Below are 21,793 nucleotides of genomic sequence, written 5' to 3' on the forward strand. Positions count from 1 at the left end.
TTTCACTGAAGGTTCACACTCTAGAGTGATAGGGAGGGACACAGACCGTACATACGCACCTAATAACAAGAAACAAAGCACGATAAGCCAGAACTAGGAAGGCTTAGGATGAGATCTACAGTTGCAGTTGGAAACCGTTCTCAGTAATCTATTGAAAAGGGAAAGGACAGATGACAAATTCCATGAGCTTCTTTGTACTCAAAACTACAATGTAGTAAAGGTGCCAAATACAAAGGGACATTAGCACACACAGAGAAGAGGATGCCTTGGATGAGAATCTGCAGTGACGGCGCAACCTGAAGTACAGGAAGGGAGGGAGGGAGGGAGGGAGGGAGGGAGGGAGGGAGGGAGGGAGGGAGGGAGGGAGGGGGGGAGGGAAGAAGGAAGGAAGAAGGAAGAAGGAAGGAAAAAGGAAGGGAAGAGGGAAGGAAGGAAAGAAGGAAGAAGGAAGGAAGGAAGGAAGAAAGGAAGGAAGGAAGAAAGGAAGGAAGGAAGGAACTGATTTCCCAAAGAAAACAAATAGGCACACATGACAGAGAATCAAGTGGAACTCTGTAAATTAAATTTATATTTATCAAAAATTATTAATTTTTTTGCTTCCTTGTGGCAGAGTAAGGTTATAACATTAATTCTCCCACAGATTATAGCTACAAACCCTGACAAAATACATGTTCATTTACTTGACACCTCCTGGTGACTGAACAGTGTCAGGCATATTTCAAAACGGGATTAAAACTTGAAGCAAAAGATAAGATCAGCCTGAATTTCTCTCTGGGTCTTTGTCCTCAAGGCTGAATGCTTTCAGATGTCAGAAATAGTCAAAACTTTTGCAGAAAGGCCTTTCTTTGGGTTTCAATATGTAAGAGTGCATCACTGATTAGTCATCGGTCCAGGGAGAAACGGAGCACACGTGAGAGGGGGCAGGGGCTACAGTTATTTCCGTGAACTACAAGCTAAGTCTTTGCTCGGGCTTTGTTTAGACCAAGCTCAGAGCCTTTATCAATAGAGGAAAACAAATCCCAGTTTTGACAATTAGCCCACCCATGCAGAATATTACTGAATACAGTATCTCTACAATATAACATTTACAATGTTCACCATCATGCAACATAGAAAACATAAAAACTTGGCACACTGTCAAGAGAAGAGAAGGCCTACCACTAAAACTTGGTAGCGATATTAATGCAACATTACACGTTCAATGGTTGTTCTCATTTGGTAAATAAATATTTGCCATACATAATAAGTACAAACTGGAAGAAGCTTGAGAGATGAAAGGGTTTGTTTGGCTTTCACTTCTGCATCACAGGCCATGGATGAAGGCAGAAACACAGCAGAAACCTGGAGGCAGACACCGAAGCTGTGCACGGAAGAACACTGCTCATTTCCCTGGCTTGCTCCTACCAGCTGCATTTCTTCCAGCCCAGGGCTACCTGCTGAGATAGGACACACCTACAGTGAATTGGACCCCACTAGTCATTTAGCTAAGAAAATGCCCTAGAGATGTGCCCACAGGCCAATCTAATGAAAGCAAGTCCTTAATTGAGGGTCTCTCTTCTCAGGTGTGTCAAAGTTATCCATACCAACGATGTAATGGAAAATATTCTCACAAAAAAATGAAAATACTGGAAATCTTAGCAGAGGAAAAGAATGAGGTTTTTTTAAAAAAATGTGAATTATATAACCACAAGCTTCAATATCTTAAAGACTCATAGGCTTGCTAACAGAAAGACTATGGCATATTAACATTTTGAAAACAAATGAGAACATATTTAAAGAAGGGTAAAAAACTAAAAATTGATCAAAAACATCATGTACTGTGAGGACAGTTTGAAAAGACCCCAATCACACTAATTGGAGTTTGAATGTTTTAAGAAAAGAGGAAAAAAAGTAAAAGAAAAAAAACCCTGAAGAAATAATTTCTGAAATTTCATTAGCTCAAACAAAAGACATGCATTTGTAGTTCAAAAGACTCACTGAATTCTAGCCAGGATAAAGAACTTTTCATAGAGAACAAGAATATCATTTTCAAATTGCCAACACCAGAGATAAAAAAACTTGAAATAAGATAAAAGTAAATTAGAATACTTTAATTTTTCATCAGAAACTGGAAGACAAAATACGATGAGTTTATCCTTAAGTGTTTAAATAATTTAAGGATAAATACTATGGTCAGCACTCACTCGGGAGGCAGAGGAAGACAGATCTCTGTGAGTTCAAGGCCAGCCTGATCTACAGAGCAAGTTCCAGAAAAGGCTCCAAAGCTACACAGAGAAACCCTGTCTTGAAAAACAAACAAAAACAGACGAAGACTACATTCATCTTCTGTTGTTGCTATATCAAATGATCATCAATGTCTACCTATTCTGGAGTTCAGAAGTAAAGAGTGGCTACCTACCATTAAGCTAAAAATCAATGTGCTGGTGAGGTTGTGTTCCTTCTAAAGTTGCTAGAAAAGAATCCATTTCTCACCTTTTCAGCTTGCATAACCTTCCTGTATTCTTTGGCTTATGATAGGCATCTGTCTTCACCTTCAAAGCTAGCACTGATGGAGTGAATCCTCTCATCACAAAGAATGGCGGGTGTAGTCTTCTGCCTCAGTCTTTCAATTTCATGACACTTGTGATTAAATTGTGCCATAAGTATGTCCAATATAATTATTCTCACTTTATGGTCACTTAAAGAGCAATTTAATTCCATCTGCAAAGTAAATTACCCTTTTCCAAGTTTGGAACATAGATATATTTGAGGGCCCAAATATATTGAATAGATTGGAATGCTAAATAAAGAAGATTTTGAGTAAGGAAAAAATAAGAAAATAAATTCCCAGTAGATGTGTTTTATAAGAAATTAAACAATTGGTATCATACAATTAATACTTTGCTAAGAAGGAAATTTAGCCTTACATAATTAGATTACAAAAAAGGGAGTTGATATGTTTCAATCTCAAAATGTTAGAAAATGACTAAATCAAACAAAATATATGAAAGAGTAAAACATATTAATTTAGAAAACAATGAAATACAGAATTTATACACAGGATAATTATTTTTATTATAATTAAATGTATTGATATTTTTAGACAGATATCATGTAGCCCTAGGTAACCTCAAATTTGCTATATGGCTGAGTCTGGCCTTTTATTCCTGATTCTTTTATCTTCATGGTCTGAGTGGTGGAATTACAGTGATGTGACCCCTGCCTAGGTAAATAAAAAAATGATAAAGAAAAAAATGTACTGACTACATAGTGCCCATCTACAAATGAATGGGTAAAGAAAATTGGGTATATGTGCATATGATAGAATGTTATTCAGCCATAAATATAGGTCTGCTATTTGCAACAACATGAATAACCTCTAGAATCTTACGCTAAGGCAAATAAACCAGGCACATAAATAAAAAATTACTTATGTGTATAGTTTAAGTAAGCCATAGGGAAATAGAGACTAGAGTAGGTATGGGGTAAGTATAGAAAAAAAATGGAGAGATGTTGGTAAGAGGATACAATATAAAGATACAAGCGAAGATGAATATGTTCTGGTGATAGGAGGCATATTATGGTATCTATAACTAGAAATATTGTTTGTGGGGACTTTAAGAAGAAATCAGATTTTAAGTGTCTTCAGCAACTCAAGGAATAATTTTGGCTGGAGATGAATGTATTAAGGAATTTGAGTTTGTTGATCTTAAATCATGAATACATGCACATGCTTCAAGTCATCATGTACATCTTGAAGGATGAGGAAATCCAGAAAACATAGTGTATAGGAAAATTCGGCAGTTCTATTCATGCTTGGTCGGTTTTAACTTCTTGTTTCTATCTTGTAGGATAATGATGAACCACCTGCCCAGCTAGACAAGAAATATAATCTAAAGGATTCATTTTACAAATCCTCAACACAGAAGTAAGCTCTTTTCCAATGAAAAAAAATTTAAGTCTATGTCTTAATATTTAATGGTGCATTGTCAATAATGACCTCGATCATGTTAATAATTCAGAACACATCAAACAGACACAGTAAGTCATTTGTGTTGGCTAAATAACAAGCATATCAAGACTTGAAAAGGACATGTTTTCACACCTGCAATCAAAGAACTCAGAGGCCTGGGTTGGAGGATAACCATGAATTCCAAGCAAACCTGGGCTAACTAGGAAATAAGACACTGTATCAGAAGTTGAGGGAGGGAGAAATATGTCAATACTACCAAAAGTCAGGAAGAGGGTAATGAGGAAGAGGGAAGGGAAGGGAAGAGAGGAGAAAAGAGACACAACGTCAGAGAGAGCAAAAGTGGAGAAAGCTTAAAGGACCATTCACTGAATCATTCTACCAGCACTTTGTAGGGCAGAGGCAAGAGGTCAAACTCTCCACTGTCATTTTATCTGTGTTGTTCTTTTTACCAATAAAGACTCGGGAGTCAGTTGTTGGGGTGAAAACTTGCTAGATCAGAGAAGCCAAGAAGCAACCAGCTGACCTTCCATTTTGGCTGGAGACCCAGTGAGAGAGCGCCTCTCCACTAGTCCTAAACCAAAAGGGACCACTAATCTCCAAGTCCCTCCCTACTCCTTCCTGTGCATCTCTTTCCATCTTCCTGGGTCCTCTGTACTCTCTGTGGCTAATTCTTTTCAACTCAATGCTGACTCTGCCCCTGATCCAAGGTTAATCTTATTAATGCAATCTCAGAGTTTCACAGTGTGATCAAATAGCCTGCAACACCCCACTGTCACCCTCAGCAGATTGAGTTCTCTTAGACTTACTGGTCATGACTTTGGAAAACCCTGGATTCATTATGTAGATACAGAAAAGAATTTCAGGACTAGCCAGTTTATGAAGCGGAGTTGGGTTTTAATAAAATTATCATTTACATAGGCTTCAGTACAAGGTCTAAGAGAAAGGGGCTTTTAGAGGAATGACATACTTGATAGTATAGATGTGGTCTTCTCTACGAAAGTCACTGAAAGCAAAGTATACCAGAGTGTGGCATTCCTCGTTAAAGGAGTCTAGGAGCTCGACATTCTACAATAGTCAAGGACTTTGGTGGGGTTTGAAGTCATTGTCTTTAAAGGATTCCTAAGGCAAATGAATGGGATTACAGGATTACAACTCCTCAGAAGCACCTCGCAGTACTACAGTTGATAAAACCCAGAGGCTACAGGAAGATAGCTTAGCTTTTACTGCATCCAGTCTTGTTTGAGGGGCTCAGGTGATGTCTGGGGGAAGGCATAAGGTCTTACAGGAGCATTTGCATTCAAACCTTAAGCTTGGTTCACTTTTATCTGAACATGAAATGTCGATATAAAAGTATAAGGAAGCCTTAATTTATGTAGGCTGCCTTTGCAGAAAAGGTTAATTGTGCCAAATTCTTGCATTTCAGCTGATGGGGTTGGGGCTTCAGCTAGACTCTGGGATGAGAGGCTCTTATATCCTGGCTCATATCAGCATATCTATGGCCTAGGCTGTGAGATCGTCTGTGAATAAACAGACCAAGTTCTCCACTCTTCAAGGAGTTCTCATTTTAAAGAGGAACAGACAATAAGAAAAAAATTAGAAAAGAAACAAAACCAATTAGTCCACAAATAAAAGAAAGGGAGCTAAGAGGTGGGGAGAGTAGGCTCAGGCACCAGCAGGAGGTGTGAGGTATGACAGAGTACCTAAGGTTGGAATTGGAATGACCTAGAAGGGGGAAGGGACTGAGAGGGTCCACAAGAAGCAGAAAAGTTGGGTCTGTCACAGAATCTGCTTAGTGCCCTGGGAATGGACATAGACGGAAAGTAGAAGCCACAGCATGTCCTGCTACAAAACTGGGGGACTGGTTTTGGAAGGTTGGAGGGAGAATACAAATTGCCTCCCTGATCAATACGCTTGCCCCAAAAATCAATTTTAAAAGGCATAATTTATTTGTAAATTGGATAGTCTTCCTACCCTGTTCTGAATATGTGCTTTGTGTATTCTTTATTAAAAGTGTCCTTATTTAATAATTCCCTAGAGCTTATGAAACTGTTCCGTGGGACAAAATGCTACCACCAAAACTTGACCCAGAGGAAACAACACTGGAAAAGGCTGCTGACCTCATCTCACAGTGTTTCACACTGAAAAGATATGAAAAGGTGCCAGCCATAACCCAGGTCAGTGAGCATCCTTGACCATGGTGAAAGGGTGCCAATCATAACCCACAACAGTGAGCGTCCCTGACCATAGTGAAAGGGCGCCATCCATAACCCAAGTCAGTGAGCGTCCCAACCATGGTGAAAGGGTACCAGCCATAACCCAGGTCAGTGAGCATCCAACCATGGTGAACGGGTGCCAGTCATAACCCAAGACAGTGAGCGTCCCTGACCATGGTGAAATTATGCCAGTCATTTCCCAGGCCAGTGAGTGTTCCCAACCATGGTGTAAGGGTGCCAGCCATAACCCAGGTCAGTGAGCATCCTTGACCATAGTGGAAGGGTGCCAGTCATAACCCACAACAGTGAGCGTCCCTGACCATGGTGAAAGGGTGCCATCCATAACCCAAGTCAGTGAGCGTCCCAACCGTGGTGAAAGGGTACCAGCCATAACCCAGGTCAGTGAGCATCCAACCATGGTGAACGGGTGCCAGTCATAACCCACGACAGTGAGCGTCCCTGACCATGGTGAAATTATGCCAGTCATTTCCCAGGCCAGTGAGTGTTCCCAACCATGGTGTAAGGGTGCCAGCCATAACCCAGGTCAGTGAGCATTCCTGACCATGGTGAAAGGGTGCTAGCCATAACCCAGGCCAGTCATAACCCAAGTCAGTGAGCGTTTCTGACTATGGTGAAAGGGTGCCAGCCATCCCAGGTCAGTGAGCATCTCTGACCATGGTGAAAGGGTGCCAGCCTTTGCCCAGGTCAGTGAGCATTCCCAACCATGGTGAAAGGGTGCCAGCCATAACCCAGGACAGCCATACAGATTATGGCTCCTACTGTTTGCTTTGACTGAAAATAAATTCAAACTCGTGTTATTTCATTGATAGGAATTATATGTGAAGTTGGAAGTTATATAATCACAAATCGCTAGTAATTGTAAACATTTTTCTCATTGTTTGTACTAAAAATGTTTACTAAAATTAATGACTTCTCCCTCAAAGTCATTTGTGGTGGCTATTAATTTTGGAAATTATAGAAGAATGTTAAATAATGAAAGAGACACAGAGACGTTATTTTTTTCAGATAATTTATGCAGAGCATAGTTCTGGAAATAGGACCTAGAATTTAGCTGTCCACTCTTTGAGCAGAATAGGAAGATCCATGAGCCGTAGACTGCTTTCTTGTATTTCCGGTTATGTATTTCCGGTTATACCAAAGCACAGAGAGCTCTCAGAGAGATAGCCATCAGTTTCATTTCTGAATGTCAGAAAGAGCTTGTCCTATGGACTACTGGTCATGCATCCCTACCACAGCTGGAGCCCTTTCTCTAGAGTGGAGATCTGTCCACGTTATTACATTGGCTATGGCCATTGTTTTCAGAACATGGACCCCATGCTATTTGAGAAGACATACAGCTAGTCATTTGCCGGTTCTGTTCTATCGTCCCTCTCGAGTGAACGCTCAGTGCCCAATCCCATCACGATCCCTGTGGGATCCTGCCTTTTGCAATGTCCCGTCATTTTAATTACTCTGTGCCAAAAGGAACCCCAAGCATTCACGAAGCCCTGGCTTTTGTCCTCCCAACACTGAGGCAAATGCCTTGCTTCATGCTTGCAAAACACCTCCTGCTTCATTGTCCCTTTGTGTTTCATCTGGGTCAGCTGTTGGATGATTTCTCATAATGGAGTTTCTGAGCATAGGAAATTGGTAATATAAAGAGGGAAACCAATTATACCCTCAGGAGTCCCTGAGCCCCGAATTAGGAGGCCTGCATTTTTGTGTAAAATTTCTTCCACCTTCATAGAGAAAGAAATAATAAGAGAGGGGCAAATACAGCTTTAATATAAATACTCAAACATTGGATTGTTACACAGAAGGGAAAATTGGTTAAAGGACAAAAATTGTGTATGACTTCATTTATTTTTTAGGATCTTTAAATTACTTCAAAAAAATTTTATATCTCATAAAAATTGGTCATTTCATTACATTTCCCGCATTAGATAGTTTGAATATCTAAAGTCCTCCCCTGGTAAGATGCTGTTCTGAACCCAGGCTCTGTGCAAAGACATCAGGAGAAGCCTGCAGTGGGTCTCAGAGGGGAAGGATCTGTCATGAAACTGAAGCGAAATCTTTCACCCAGAGAAATCATGTCACCTGGAGAAGGTGACCATGAGGCAATTCCAGCTTGGAGAGAGCAGTGTAGGAGTGGAAGTTAGAGCAAAGAGCCAAGACCCATGGCACTAAGAAGCAAAACCCCACCCGACCCAGAGTCGCCAGCCTAAAAAAGGCTTTCCCAGAGTTCAGACTCAGCTATGGTGTAAGGGGCCTGCTAAGGGCACCAACGTTTGAATCTCTGAAATTACAGTAAGATCTTTTAATAGCTTTTGTTTGTTTCAATAATGGTTTTAGATGGTCGGAGGACTCTGGGACAGATTTCAGACGAGATTGTTCTCAGCGCCAGTCAAACCAATCAATTTGTAAGTTTGCTTCCCTGCTCTTACCATTGCTAGCTTTAACCTCGTCACTAGGAACCTGATACCCCCACTGAGGGCAGGACAGGGGCCTGACTTTAGATTCAGAGTGTCCCAGAGACCTTCATCCAATCGTCCTGGGGCCGAGAAGAGCAAGTGAGCTACAACGCTTGGCCTCTCTTTAACCCTCAAAAATGGACATTTTTAAATGTACTAGATTTTAAAATTGGGAGTACTATATAAACAATTTGATATGGACAGCTACATTGTTGTGGCACTCCATGGAGTTCATATAAAGAAGATTCTAAATAACATTCTATTGGCTTTCACGTCATGGATTTGCATTGTATTGGTGCTTAATGCTATTGCTTTCTTTCCAGTGTTCTTCTATGTACAATTCTGTACATTTAATATCAAAAGAGCTTGGTGGTTTCTTCTTCCAAAATGTTACTATTTGGGTTCTTTTTATTTTTAGAGTTTATGCAGCCCTGGTTATGGTCTCTGCTTGTTTAATTCACTCTGAATATTCTGTATTCAAAATATATGAACTAAATATTATATATCCTGTGTATCTCCTCCCTCTGTTGAGAAAAAAAAAAACACGACCCAATGGGAATGCCTGAGTCCCTCCATCAGCATATCTGACCTTTTCCAGGAACACTGGAATTATGGATTTGGTGTTCCACGTTTTCATGTATTCTTTTAATCCTTTAAAGTCTACTATTACTATTTTAAATAAATAAATTACTCATTATTTATTTATTCTACATCCCAGATGCAGTCTCCCCTCCCTTCTCTTTTCTCAGTCAGGAGGTTTTTATGGGTTTGCTGCATTTTTAGGTGTTTCGTTTGACAGATAAGGGGCAGCACTTGAAAGTTCTAGTTTCTAATTACTAGAACTTAGTAATTAGTTCTTACTAATGCCATTCCTCCGAATTCGCCAGGATATCATTCAAGGTGGGGCCTCGGAAAGTAGTTCCCAAGAACTGACACATAAGTCTACATATAAGTGCTCATAAAGGTTTTACTCATAGCTTCTATGATCTGAACACAACCAAGGCGCCCATCGTCAGAGGATGGATAGGTGGCATTTGAAAGCATGAAAAGCAATGGGATGCTCTACAGCCATTCCACTGTTTCTAAAACAAAACTTTAGAGGTCAATTTCTGGATCTCTGGAGATATTTTAATTTGAGACTTGTTATAGTAATTGGATATTCATTTAAAATACCAATAACTCAATTGCCTATTTTTCTTCTTTTTCCAAGTGTGAGCCCAAGCTCTAGGAGTAAATACATTCCTCTCTACACGTAAGTGACATTTCTCATTGCTTTCAAATAAATCGTATTTAAGTCTAAATTGTATTTCTTTTCATCTCCCTGTGCTTTCAGTCCACGCTAAAGTTAACGGATGTGTTTTAACGTCCTCCGGCTGCTTTTGGCACATGCCTGTTTAGTACCGGAAGTTTAATCAGAAGCTTATTAGAGATTTGGGTTAAAGCATAAAATGGGGAGTGACAAATTTTCTGTTTCCTTAAATAGGATGTTTTAGGAATAGAATAGCCCTGTTGCTCCTGCTCATGTGGTCCATCAGGAGCAGCGCTCGGGTGGTAAATCGTGCTCGTTAACGCGGAAGCACCCGAGGAAGGACGGTCCCGTCCTCCTTTACTGTAGCTCTGGCTCTGAGTAGCAGAAGTGCGCTAATCTTCACCCATCTTCTTCCCTTTTTGTGCTCACTTTGAAAGATCACCTTGAAATGAAGGAGATGAGAAAACATGAAAGAGGGGCCCCGACTTTGGTCAGGGCTTCCTCCTCCTTCCAGTGGAGCTGACTGGAATCGTAATCCCAGAAGCCCTTGGGACATTGACCTGCTGATGTGATCAGCCTTCTGGACTCTCTCACAACTCAGCAATGTGGTCCAGGCTCCTAACACCTGCCTAGACCCCGTCTCTACAGAAACCGTGCTTTCTTCAGCAGATATCAACCCCCACGCCCTGGCTTCCACCCTGTGTCCTACGGCTTCTGAACCCGGAAGCCCTGAACTGTCCCTCAAGGTTCCGGTCCCAGAGTAGAGGCCTCATATTCTAAAGACAAAGAGCCATACCTTTCTAGTTTTTCATTCCAATTGTTTTTTTGCCATGATATGTTTCCCTCTTGGGCTTTTAATCGACTCTGACAAGTAAAACATCCCTTATTTGTTTTGCTCAACTAATCTTAAGTTTCCTACGACTTTCCTTTTCACTCTGACAGCGGCCATGTGCAGAGTACAAAAGCGGATGACGTGGACGACCCCTATGGCAATATCGCATCTGTGGCCAAGCCACGGCTCTCTAAACTGCTCTACACAAACACAAGTCGGTAAGTGCCAGTCTCGCTTATTTCTTGATCAAAACGGTTGGAACTTGCTGGTGGAATTACACATGACAAGGAAAGAAATGATCCAGCTTGTTATTTGCCAACACATTCGAAGAAAAGTGAGCTTCCTAAAAGTAATGATGACGTGGGAGATCAGAGTTTAGGGACTCACCTGGGCTTCCTTGAGCACTTATCACTGTGACTCCAGTGTCTTCATCCAACAGCATTAGTAAAGGGACTTGACTAAGTCCCTAAACATCCATCGGTCGTTTAATGTTATAATCACCAACTCCGAGAAAATCACTTCATATAAACAGCTAGGAAATGGCAGAAATTACTGGTACTTGTGTCCTAACCACAAGGGAAGATTCATTGAACAACCTTTAAATAAAATTCAAGACCACTCAGTCATTTTAAAAATCGAACGTTCTAGGGCTGGAGAGATGACTCAGTGCTTATGAACACTTTCTGCTCTTGAGGAGAACCCATGTTTAGTTCCCAGCACTAAGGCCAGGCACTCACGACCCCTCGTTACTCCAGCTCCAAAGGGTTCAGTTCCCTCTTCCCACCTCCTCCAGCACCACATTTATGTGATATCAAATTAGTATAACTTTAGAATGTGCTGTTAGGTGGTCTCAGTTTTTAAAAAAGATTTACTTTTATTTATAGTTTGATATTTGCATGCTAAGAATGATGATATTAAACTACTAAAAGTCTTTCTTTCCTAATTAAATCATAAAATTTCTATGAAAGCAGAAAACTCTGTCTATACAGTAAGTCGCTGTGGTTCTCAGCATACACAGTCTAGAATCTGAGCCTGTGTGTTTCAGTCAGTGTTGGCATCACATGGCAGATGCTATGAGCAATGCAAAGTACTTACGCTGTGTGTTTAGAGCCAAGGCTGTGATGAAGTCAAATGATGACACGCAGGTCGCACTGTCACCTCCAACTTATTAAAAGTTGATTCTAAATCAGCTTGGGCTTACTGTGCACCCAGAAACGTTTTACTATTGCAAAATCCCTTTTATGACCCCACATTCACTTGCAGGGCATATGAGTCATGTTACAGAGTCTAGGAAACAGGGCCTTAGAATGAATATATTCAGTCAGTCCTTTGACCTAAGATGGAAAAATTCAGCCTACATTATTCTCACTCTGCAACGCGATGTGCACGTGATTGGAATTGCTCCGGTTTGGTTGCGATGCTGGGACTACAGGATCTGTTGCTGCCCGATTCCGTGCTGTGCCCTCGTAGCCCAACAGAGAATCGGATCGCGTAGACTCAGCCAGGGAAACATTCACATTGAAATCGGGACACACTTTCTGTTGAATCCACACCACTTTTGCAGCATTCTGGTGAATTCAGAAGACAAGCTAAACTGCTGCACATCCCTCTGCACTCGATGTTCTAAACTATTTTCATTGGTATCGTAGTTAATTTCCTATTGCTACAATAGGAACAGCATGGCCAAGGCAACTTGTAGAAGGAAGGGTTAACTTGGGTTAGTGATTCCAGATAAACAAGGGTCGATCTTGGTAGCAGCTGAAGCAGCAAGCTGAGAGCTCACCAGAGAAAGGAAACAGAGAAAGAGCACCGGGAATGGTGTAAGACTTTGAAACCTCAAAGCCTGGCTTCAATGATGGACATTTCCTTCAGAAAAGTCATACCCTCTCGACTGCCAGAAGAGTGCCACTCACTGGGAACCAAGTATTCAGATGCCTTAGACCATGGAGAATGTCTCGTTCAAACCTCCACAGATGTCCTTGTCTTCCATAAAGTATACGGCATATACATACAGGCTCAGAGCAAGTCAGGTTAGTTGTCCTTTGGTATACGGGCAGAGGATTTTGTTCCAAAGACCGGCAGATGTTAAAACTTAAGGATGTCAAACTCATATATAAAACGATTTGATGATTGTGAAAACCTTCTAGGCATTCCCTAGATTCCTTGCGGTGCCTAGTACTCTGGACATGCCCATAAGTGGTGGAGGAGGTTGCTTGTTTGTTCCCAGATGCTCAGCCCCAAAATAACCACACAGAAACCATATTATTTAAATCACTACTTGGTCCGTTAGCTCTAGCTTCTTATTGGCTAATGCTTACATATTAATTTAACCCATTTCTATTAATCCATGTATCGCCACGTGGCTATGGCTTACCAGCTAAAGTTCTGGCATCTTTCTCTGGTAGGGCTACATGGCTTCTCTCTGACTCTGCCTCCTTTCTCCTAGCATTCAGTTTAGTTTTCTACACCTATCTAAGTTTTGCCCTATCAACAGGCCAAGACAGTTTCTTTATTCATAAATCAATAAAAGCAATACATAGACAGAAGGACCTCCCGCACCGCATAAGTAGCTTTCATACTGCATTGTTTAGACACAACGACAAGAAAACCATGGTTTTGAGGACCACATTTTTAAAATTATTTTATGTGGCTAATTGAAGTAGAGGTTCTATTCTCTTTCCTCCATGCTGCTGAGTTACCAAATATCAGAGATATTCTCACATTGGTTTCTATAATTGTCAATTCTTCCAAAGATTTCATACAGTCAAACATGAATTGCCACTCTTTTTCAAAGTATTTATTTTTATTTATCTGTATGAGTGTTTTGCCTGTGTATGCCCACAGAGGCCAGAAGAGGGTATTGAATTATCTTGGAATTAAGAGTTACAGATGTCGGGGCTGGAGAGATGGCTCAGAGGTTAAGAACACTGGCCACTCTTCCAGAGGTCCTGAGTTAATTCCTAGCAACCACATGATGGCTCACAGCTATCTATAATGAGATCTGGTGCCCTCTTCTGTAGGGCATACATGCAAACAGAACACTATGTATAATAAATAAATCTTCAAATAAAAAGATAGTGGTTAGCCACCAAGTGGGTGCTGAGAATTGAACCTGGGCCCCTTGGAAGAACAGCCAGTGCTCTTAACCTCTGAGCAATCGCTCCAGCCCATGTCACACTTTAAATTCTGACTAATTTTTTTAAAAAAAATATTATGCTCGCAAACCAAAGTAGATAAATGTCTGATTATCTCATCTTCTGCTACATTCTAATTTTTTTGTTAAATATAACACTATCTCTTATTATAATTTTGAATTTGGGGTTTTTTTCTGTTATGTATTTATTTATTTATATTATCTAATTTACCTAATTCTTTTTACTCTCTGTCAAGCTATAAAATATCTTTAAAAAACTATCTTTGACTTTAGTATACCTATATAAATGGTCTCATCAAGGAATATAAGCATGTAATCATGTCTGTCGAGGACTGGAGGCTATGCTAAGAACTGTCCTAATGTAAATATAGAAAAAGAAAAGGATTTGCCTCCAACAAACTAAAAATCTTGGTGGACAGATTATTTTACAAAAAAAAAAAAACCTGTGCTTTGCTTTTGACTCATGACTATAAAGAAGTTACTCCGCTGTGCAGTGTGACTTTTAATCCCCATACTCAGAATGCAGAGGCAAGTGAATCTCTGGGAGCTTGAGGCCAGCCTGATCCACATGGTGAGTTTCAGGACAGCCAAGGATACACTGAGAGACTCTGTCTTGAAATCCATAAGAGGAAGAGGAGGAGGAAGAGGAGAAGAGGAGGAGGAGGAAGATAAGAAAGAGGAGGAGGAGGAGGAGGAGGGAGGGGCGAGGAGGGAAAAAGGGAAGGGCAGAAAGGAAGAAAGGAGGGAGGGAGGGAGGGAGGGAGGGAGGGAGGGAGGGAGGAAGGAAGGAAGGAAGGAAGGAAGGCAGTTCCTTCCATATGTGTCACTCTGAAGGCTATTGAAACCTGCTATGCTCTATCAAGTCTGAAGGAGTCAGATGTAAAATTCTTCCAAAAATTCTGTAAGGAAATCATTGCTATTAGGCAATAATTGTAAAAAAAAATTAAAGGAAGAACATAAGGAGAAAGTCAATCTTAAAATGTTCACCAAGCATACCATTTTAGTAATGTTTCCTTTTATTCAAGTATATACTTAAAGTTTGAAAGATTTCTTCTACTTGATCAAAAAAAAGTCAAACTTCCTTTGGAATCATTTTTTTAAAACACTGAAACAAAAACAGAAGGGGTTTTTTGTGTGTGTGAAAACAGGACATTTCCTTGAGGAATTTGGGGCAGTGCTTTTACTCTGTCTTGTGAAGACTTGTTTTTTTAAGGAAACTGAGTAGACTGGAAACCTATTAACTGACATTTAGCTGTGCTTCTCCAATGTGGGCACTAGAGGGCGTCCCAGGTTGCAAAGTTTCTTCTCTTGATTGATTTTTCTGTTTTTAACAGACTCATAACCTTTTAACACAACAAATGTTTTCCATTTTTATCATGAAATGTTTATGGATGTGGTGACACGGAGTGTCATACACGGCACACACAATTTCACAGTAAGTGCCTGTGTGTTTGTCTATGTCGAGCTTGAGAAATAGAGTTCTGGTGAACTCTTCTGAATGCCACGCGCCCTGTACCCCAGGAAGCTCATCTCCGCTGCTCCAACCAAGAAGCTCTGCATTTGACTTTGTGCTGATCTCTTGTTTGCCCACCGTCTAGCTACCTACAGATGGGTCTCAAGTTAAATGTTCTGTGTTCTGCACAGTATGGCATTGGGCTAACAATAAAATTATAAATTTTATAAAAATATTTTATCTCCACAAAGTCTGAAGTCCAGAAGTGCAAATTTTTATTTTGTGTCATGTAGGGAAAAGTAAAACACTATTCAAATGCAAGCATGACTTCCCTTGAAGTCACAGCTTAATAGAATTTCTTACATAGATGCCATATGATATCATCTTTAGGGTCCAGAGATCTGTGTGTAACATACAACTTACCCTTGCCATGATGACATCCTCCAGAAAGGCAAAAAGTCACTAATTAGACCTTCAGTGTCTTGACCCCTGGGCATTAGCTTTCAAACTTTCCTCAGGTTCTTTCTTTCTTTCTTTCTTTCTTTCTTTCTTTCTTTCTTTCTTTCTTTCTTTCTTTCTTGTTTGTCTGTCAGTCTTCCTTTCTTCCTTTATTTTTTTTTCTTTCCCAGTTACCAGGTCATCTGAAATATCCAGCGTGGTCTACATTGGTGGAAAATGCTTTAACAGCTCTTTTTTAAAAGTTTATTATTTTGTTGTAGAATTAAATCCAATCATTACAAAAAAAATTGAGTGTAGAAAACAATAATAAACACAAAACCAAATCCCATGAGAACATAACTGCTATTAGCCTCTGAGCTTTCCACCTGTCACATGCCCCTCTTGTTGTGATGTGCCAAAGGGAGCACCCCCACTGTGATATGCCACAGGGAGCACCCCCACTGTGATATGCCACAGGGAGCACCCCCACTGTGATATGCCATAGGGAGCAGCAACCACTATGATATGCCACAGGGAACATCCCCACTGTGATATGTCACAGGGAGCACTCAACACTGTGATATGCCTCAGGGAGCACTCAACACTGATATGCCACAGGGAGCACTCAACATTGATATGCCATAGGGAGCACTCAACACTGATATGCCACAGGGAGCACTCAACACTGATATGCCTTAGGGAGCATGTACCACATTGCAGCATAATCATGAAACAGACTTTCCTGAACACCACTTCTATTCTTGCAGCAATATTCTAATATTGCAGCTAGCTGATTTGTTTAAGTTCATATATAAATGGTTTCTTTTCTCTTTTCTTTTTTGCTATGATACATAGTACACTCAAATATTTCATGATTTAAAATTATTTATTTAGTGGAGAGTCTTTAAAATAGATCCCAGGGTCCAAATGTAACAACATTCTCAAACTTGTTGTTCAGTCATTTTTCTGGAACTGTACTATTTGCTCCATGTTTGCACTCACCTCCAGTATTAGCATAACTCGTTGAACGTCACATTTAACTTCTACACATCCTGATTATAGCAATAATCCTAGTATTTTTAAAGTATAAAAAGTAAGCTCTCTCTTTGGTGTTCAATATTACTGTTGAAGGTTTGGTGATTTTTCATCTATGTATCTAAGAAGTCTGCAAACACATACAGAATTTGCATGCATGTAAGATTTAAATAAATACTAAGCATTTTCTTCACAATAAAATTCTTTTAATGGTTACATAGTGTTTCTCTATGAGACTACACCAAGGTGGTATAGGCCACATTTTTACTAAAATAGTTTTCCTGTTATAAACAATGAAGAGAAATAACTTCTGCATGTGTTTTTATACAATTATGTCGACATGATTGTACATCACATCCATACAAGCAGAGTTATGACATGAGTTTTCTCATTAAAAATAACAATTTCCACTGGGCAGTGGTGGTGCACGCCTTTAATCCTAGCACTTGGGAGGAAGACACAAGAGGATCTCTGTGAGTTCGAGGCCAACAGGCTCCAAAGGTACACAGAGAAACCCTATCTTGAAAAACAAACAAGCAAACAAATAAATAGATAACAGTTTCCTGATTTGGCATCCATGCCCAGTTATCAAAAGTCATTCAAAGTTAAAGATCTTATAGCTTGAGAGTAGGCCAGGATCCAGGAGAATGCAAACTATCCAAATGGTTGAACAGGACTTCTTGGGGTTCAGAAGAACATAACAAACATTCAGCACCTTTCCTGGACACGGATGATGGTCAGGAACTTCTTTAAATTGTATAATAAGCCCCCATTTCTAAACCAAATCAAACAAGAAAGTTAAGGTAAAAAATATTTTTGTTTTCACTCTGACTTTGCCTCTTTCCACAAGAGATGTCTTAGTTGACCAAGCAGGACCCAAGGCCAGTTCCTTTTCTGACTGCTCCATAACCCCATGTCTCCCCAACAGTCACAGTCAAGAGTGGCCAGGACCGACAGAATTGAGTGACATGTGCCTGCAGGCTTGTGCACACTCAGTGCCCAGGAGCAACCTACCCTTGCACTGTCATGAGAGAACAAGAGAGCTGCCAAAAGTGTCTTTCCTTTTGCAATGGAATCTAAATGAAGGAACAAGACGATGTCTGAGGATTGACCTGTGAGGGAGTTGCAGGTCCAGGTCATAGAGCCCAGGGTTTGTCATCTCATCTCAGCCACCATGTCCCTCTAACACTCCATCACAGCTAAGGACACCATCTGTCTCCACACTCCACGGTCTCACTCTGACTCCTCTTTTTCAATGTGGGGACTTCTGTGAGGACACATTGGCCAATAAAGAGGAATTGTGCAGCAGAGATTCCCAGCCAGCACTTGGGGAGCATCTGGGGACGTCTCATGCAACTCAGTGGAACGCTGTGAGTCTGCAGAACTCAAGCACAACCCAGGCTAAAACTGGATGTGACTAGCTATTCCCAAATGATCACCCCGGTTCTTCTGCCGTGTAGCTAGACACTTCCACAACTGCTCTCCCGTTTAGTTTTCAAAATAGTGTGAACAAGGCGGAAGCACAGAAACCAGTTCTGTTCCCATTCTGTAGACAAGGAGGTTGAGGTCAGAGGAAATGACATGAAGATCCTCAAACAGTCATGAGCTGTGAGGTCAAACCTTAAGAATGGACCTCCCAGCCAGGTGGTGGTGGCACACACCTTTAATCCCAGCACTCGGGAGGCAGAGGCAGGCGAATCTGTGAGTTCGAGGCCAACCTGGTCTACAAGAGCTAGTTCCAGGACAGGCATCAAAGCTACAGAGAAACCCTGTCTCAAAATACAAAAAAAAGGGAGGGGGTGACCTCCCAACCATGTGCTCTGTGTCCGGCATGGAGCTGTCTCTCAGGAATCATCCTTGCCTAGAAGGAAAACTTTGCACTGTTTCTGTCCTCTATCTCCTTGTAAAGAGAAGGTGTAAAGAGTAAAGAAGACGGAGAAAAACCATGTCTCTGGAATGGTGATAATAGTAATAAAATGAAAACTCCTGAAAAAGGGGAAACAAACCTTGAGGCATTCAGAAAAACAGGCCCTGGACCAGATGTCATCACAAAACAGTGAATAGAAACAAGAGATCGGTCACCGCTCCAGTGCCTCTCTCCCTTCCTCTTCCCCTGCCTGTGTTTTGGGTTTTCCCTTCCTTTCATCCTTTGGGCCCATCTTCTTCCTCATCCACGTCCCCTGACTGACCTGAGCTGCCTCCCCTCGCTCCACATCTGAGTTCCTGCTTTTGATTCTGCATATGACGAGCCATGTTGTGACAGTTCCTCACCTGCACCACGTGGCCCCCTCGGCTCTCCAGAGAAAGCAATGGCGCTAGGTAGGGGACAGTAAAGATGAGGACGGCTCAGGAAGTCGCCATTTCAAGTGCTTGTGTGGAGCTGGAGAGATGGCTCAGTGGTTACGCGCATGTGCAGCTCTTCCCGAGGACTTGAGTTGAGTTCACGGCCCCATATTAGGCAGCTCACAACCGTCAGCATCTCCAGTTTCAGGGGATCCAGTGCTGCCTTCAGCCACTGTGGCCCCTTCACTCACATGCTCATAAACATACAAAGACATGCAAAGACACATCAAAAATTAAAAAAAATCTTTTAAAATTTATGCAAAGTTAAGTCTTTTAGTAAAATAAAAGTGTGAGGTGATGTGGACATGTTGACCCACATCTAGAGGCCCATGCTCAGGAAGCTTATGAAAGAAGAGTCAGGACTTCAAAGTCAGCCTGGGCTTTTAGGAAGTTTCAGGCCATGAGTATGTGTGTGTGTGACATGGGGGAGTTAATTCTCAGCTGCCTCTCAGGTCACACAGCCAGTCAGAGAGGCCCTAAAGTTAAATGTTTTACTGGCTGTCTTCTTTCTTTGCCACTATGGTCTATGCCCACTTAGGTTCTTTAAGCCTTCAGATGCTTGTGTTTTCAAATGGATGGGTCTGAGTTTACAGCTCAGCAACAGAGAACATGTTTAGTGTGCCTGAAGCCCTAGGTTTCGTAACCAGTACCATAGGAGAATATCATATATGTATATATGCTATCCTCCTGGCTTGACTGAGAACCTTCCAGGGTTTCCTCACATGCAGCCTACTGCATGAGCTCTGATGTTCACACTTTTCTGGATGGGACTGGTCCTGCCACTTGAAGTTTGCTTGACTCTATTCTTTCCTATAATGCATGTACATGATACAATATAAGGAATAAGATTATGGAGAAAATTGCCTAAATTTTATGAGTCATTTAAAACAGAATTTGTTAGATGCAAATGAATATTAAATCTATAGTATATTGGGAAACTTGTATGTGTAAGTAAATCTTTAACCATGTAGGCAATACATATAAGCTACACACAACATGACTTTCCCCATGCTATATGTAGAATATATTTTCCTCATTTTACATTTCACTTTAAAAGGTATTTCCCCTTATTTTTGTTAACCTGTAAGTAAAGATAATGTGTGTATTTAATTATGAAGAACTGGACATGGCATCTCACACCTAGAAGTACAGCAGTCAGGGGGCTTCTACAGGAAGCTTGCTAGTACTGCTGATTTATGTTCTGAAATCATGAAATTTTAATTTTATTATGACTTGTTGTGATGAAACAACTGTTGAGTCCACTTAACTAACAAAACATTCAGACAAAACAAAACCCTGGTTCATGAAGGCATTGGGGCTCAAAAGCTGTGATCCAGACCAAGAAGCTAGAAACAAAGGTAGTGCCAGCGCCCGTGGTTTGCTTATGCTCCTCTGTTTCCGCGTGGGCAGGTAGCGTTCCCTGGACATACAGCAAATGTAGAGGTCCCTTCCATTGTCCCAGGACCTTTCATGGCTTTGTTTCCTTCAGCTGAAAAAAAAATCCCCTTCTAGAAGTAACTTGGGGGTCCCAGGAAGTCATCTTTCCATATAAGGTTGCACTTAAACGGCAAGTGCATCTAGGCGCTTATATCATAAGAGGACACAAATGCCCTCTTGTGATGTCCCTGTAGGCCAGGGTTAAGGGAAATCGATTTAGCAGCAGTGTGGGTGAGAACTTTCATTTTCAAATATGTGTCACTTCATTGTGCAGCTGAATTCGTCCCCAGCCTAAGCAGCTAGTTGGTCTACTAGTTCATACATAGTACGTCATTATTAGATAAGATGCATCATAGAGCAGCCTTCATGTAATGTAACAGCTTCCGGTCAAGATCAACAAATAGTCTTCAAGCCGTAAAGGCTCAGAGAGCTGCATGGGTTTTGTTTTTTTGTTGTTGTTGTTGTTTTGTTTTGTTTTGTTTTGTTTTTTTTAATGAAGCCCCTCGTGATTGACAGCTCGCTTGTGTCCATCTCTCTGACTTCCTAGCTGCCCGGCTAAGGACTCCGACTTTAGAAGTACTTTGCTTCTGCAGGTGTTTCAGAGGGAGTGGAAAAAACCTGTCACCCAGATGGAGGGGATTTCCTTGGTAACATGCATGGAAGCTTCAAAGAAAGCTTGGGGGAAGACACACACACGCACATACACACACCCACAAACACACACACACACACATCAGTAGTTTGGCCTCATCTCTGGTACCTCTCCACCTTACAGCTACACTTAAGAAACTCCCGAGAAATCCCAAGGGACACTGCCCAGAACTTGGCAGCTTCCGTTCGCTCGTCCAAGCACTTCTAACAGACTTCACAACTTCATTTTCCAGCAGGTTCTGAGTCTCACCCCATTCTAGAGCCTTTGAGAAACTATAGAAAGCCCAGATTCCCGGGCCCCATCATTCGTGACTTAGTCAGAATATTGGAAGTTGGTACCATCTATCACCTAACAGCTAAGGGGAGTTCAGTGTGTGGAATGGCCTGCAAGTCACTGCAGCTGTGTGTACTGTATAAATCTTGCATTCTTCACCTATGAAGCTTCTGTTTTGTAAATGTTTTATTTTTTTAATTGTCTTGTCTCTATTCTTTCAATGGCAGTTGACTGTGGCCCAGAGAGCTTTCCCTGCGGTTGACCCCATCTCACAGAGGGTGTGGGGGTTGT

At 41.2% G+C, this 21,793-nt stretch overlaps 1 protein-coding gene across 1 annotated transcript in view; it reads left to right on the forward strand.

The window, feature by feature from the left end:
* Spmip7 (sperm microtubule inner protein 7) overlaps positions 1–21,793 on the forward strand; it is a 46,210-nt gene that overhangs the window by 15,707 nt on the left and 8,710 nt on the right. Inside the window, exons 3-7 of the mRNA XM_048435425.3 lie at positions 3,831–3,907; positions 5,988–6,126; positions 8,518–8,585; positions 9,847–9,888; positions 10,828–10,935. Of these exons, the coding sequence (XP_048291382.2) occupies positions 3,831–3,907; positions 5,988–6,126; positions 8,518–8,585; positions 9,847–9,888; positions 10,828–10,935 (434 nt within the window). The remainder of the gene's footprint in view (positions 1–3,830; positions 3,908–5,987; positions 6,127–8,517; positions 8,586–9,846; positions 9,889–10,827; positions 10,936–21,793) is intronic.

The sequence above is a fragment of the Myodes glareolus genome, chromosome 8, assembly GCF_982192425.1.
Source record: "Myodes glareolus chromosome 8, mMyoGla1.1, whole genome shotgun sequence".
Lineage (NCBI taxonomy): Eukaryota > Metazoa > Chordata > Mammalia > Rodentia > Cricetidae > Myodes > Myodes glareolus.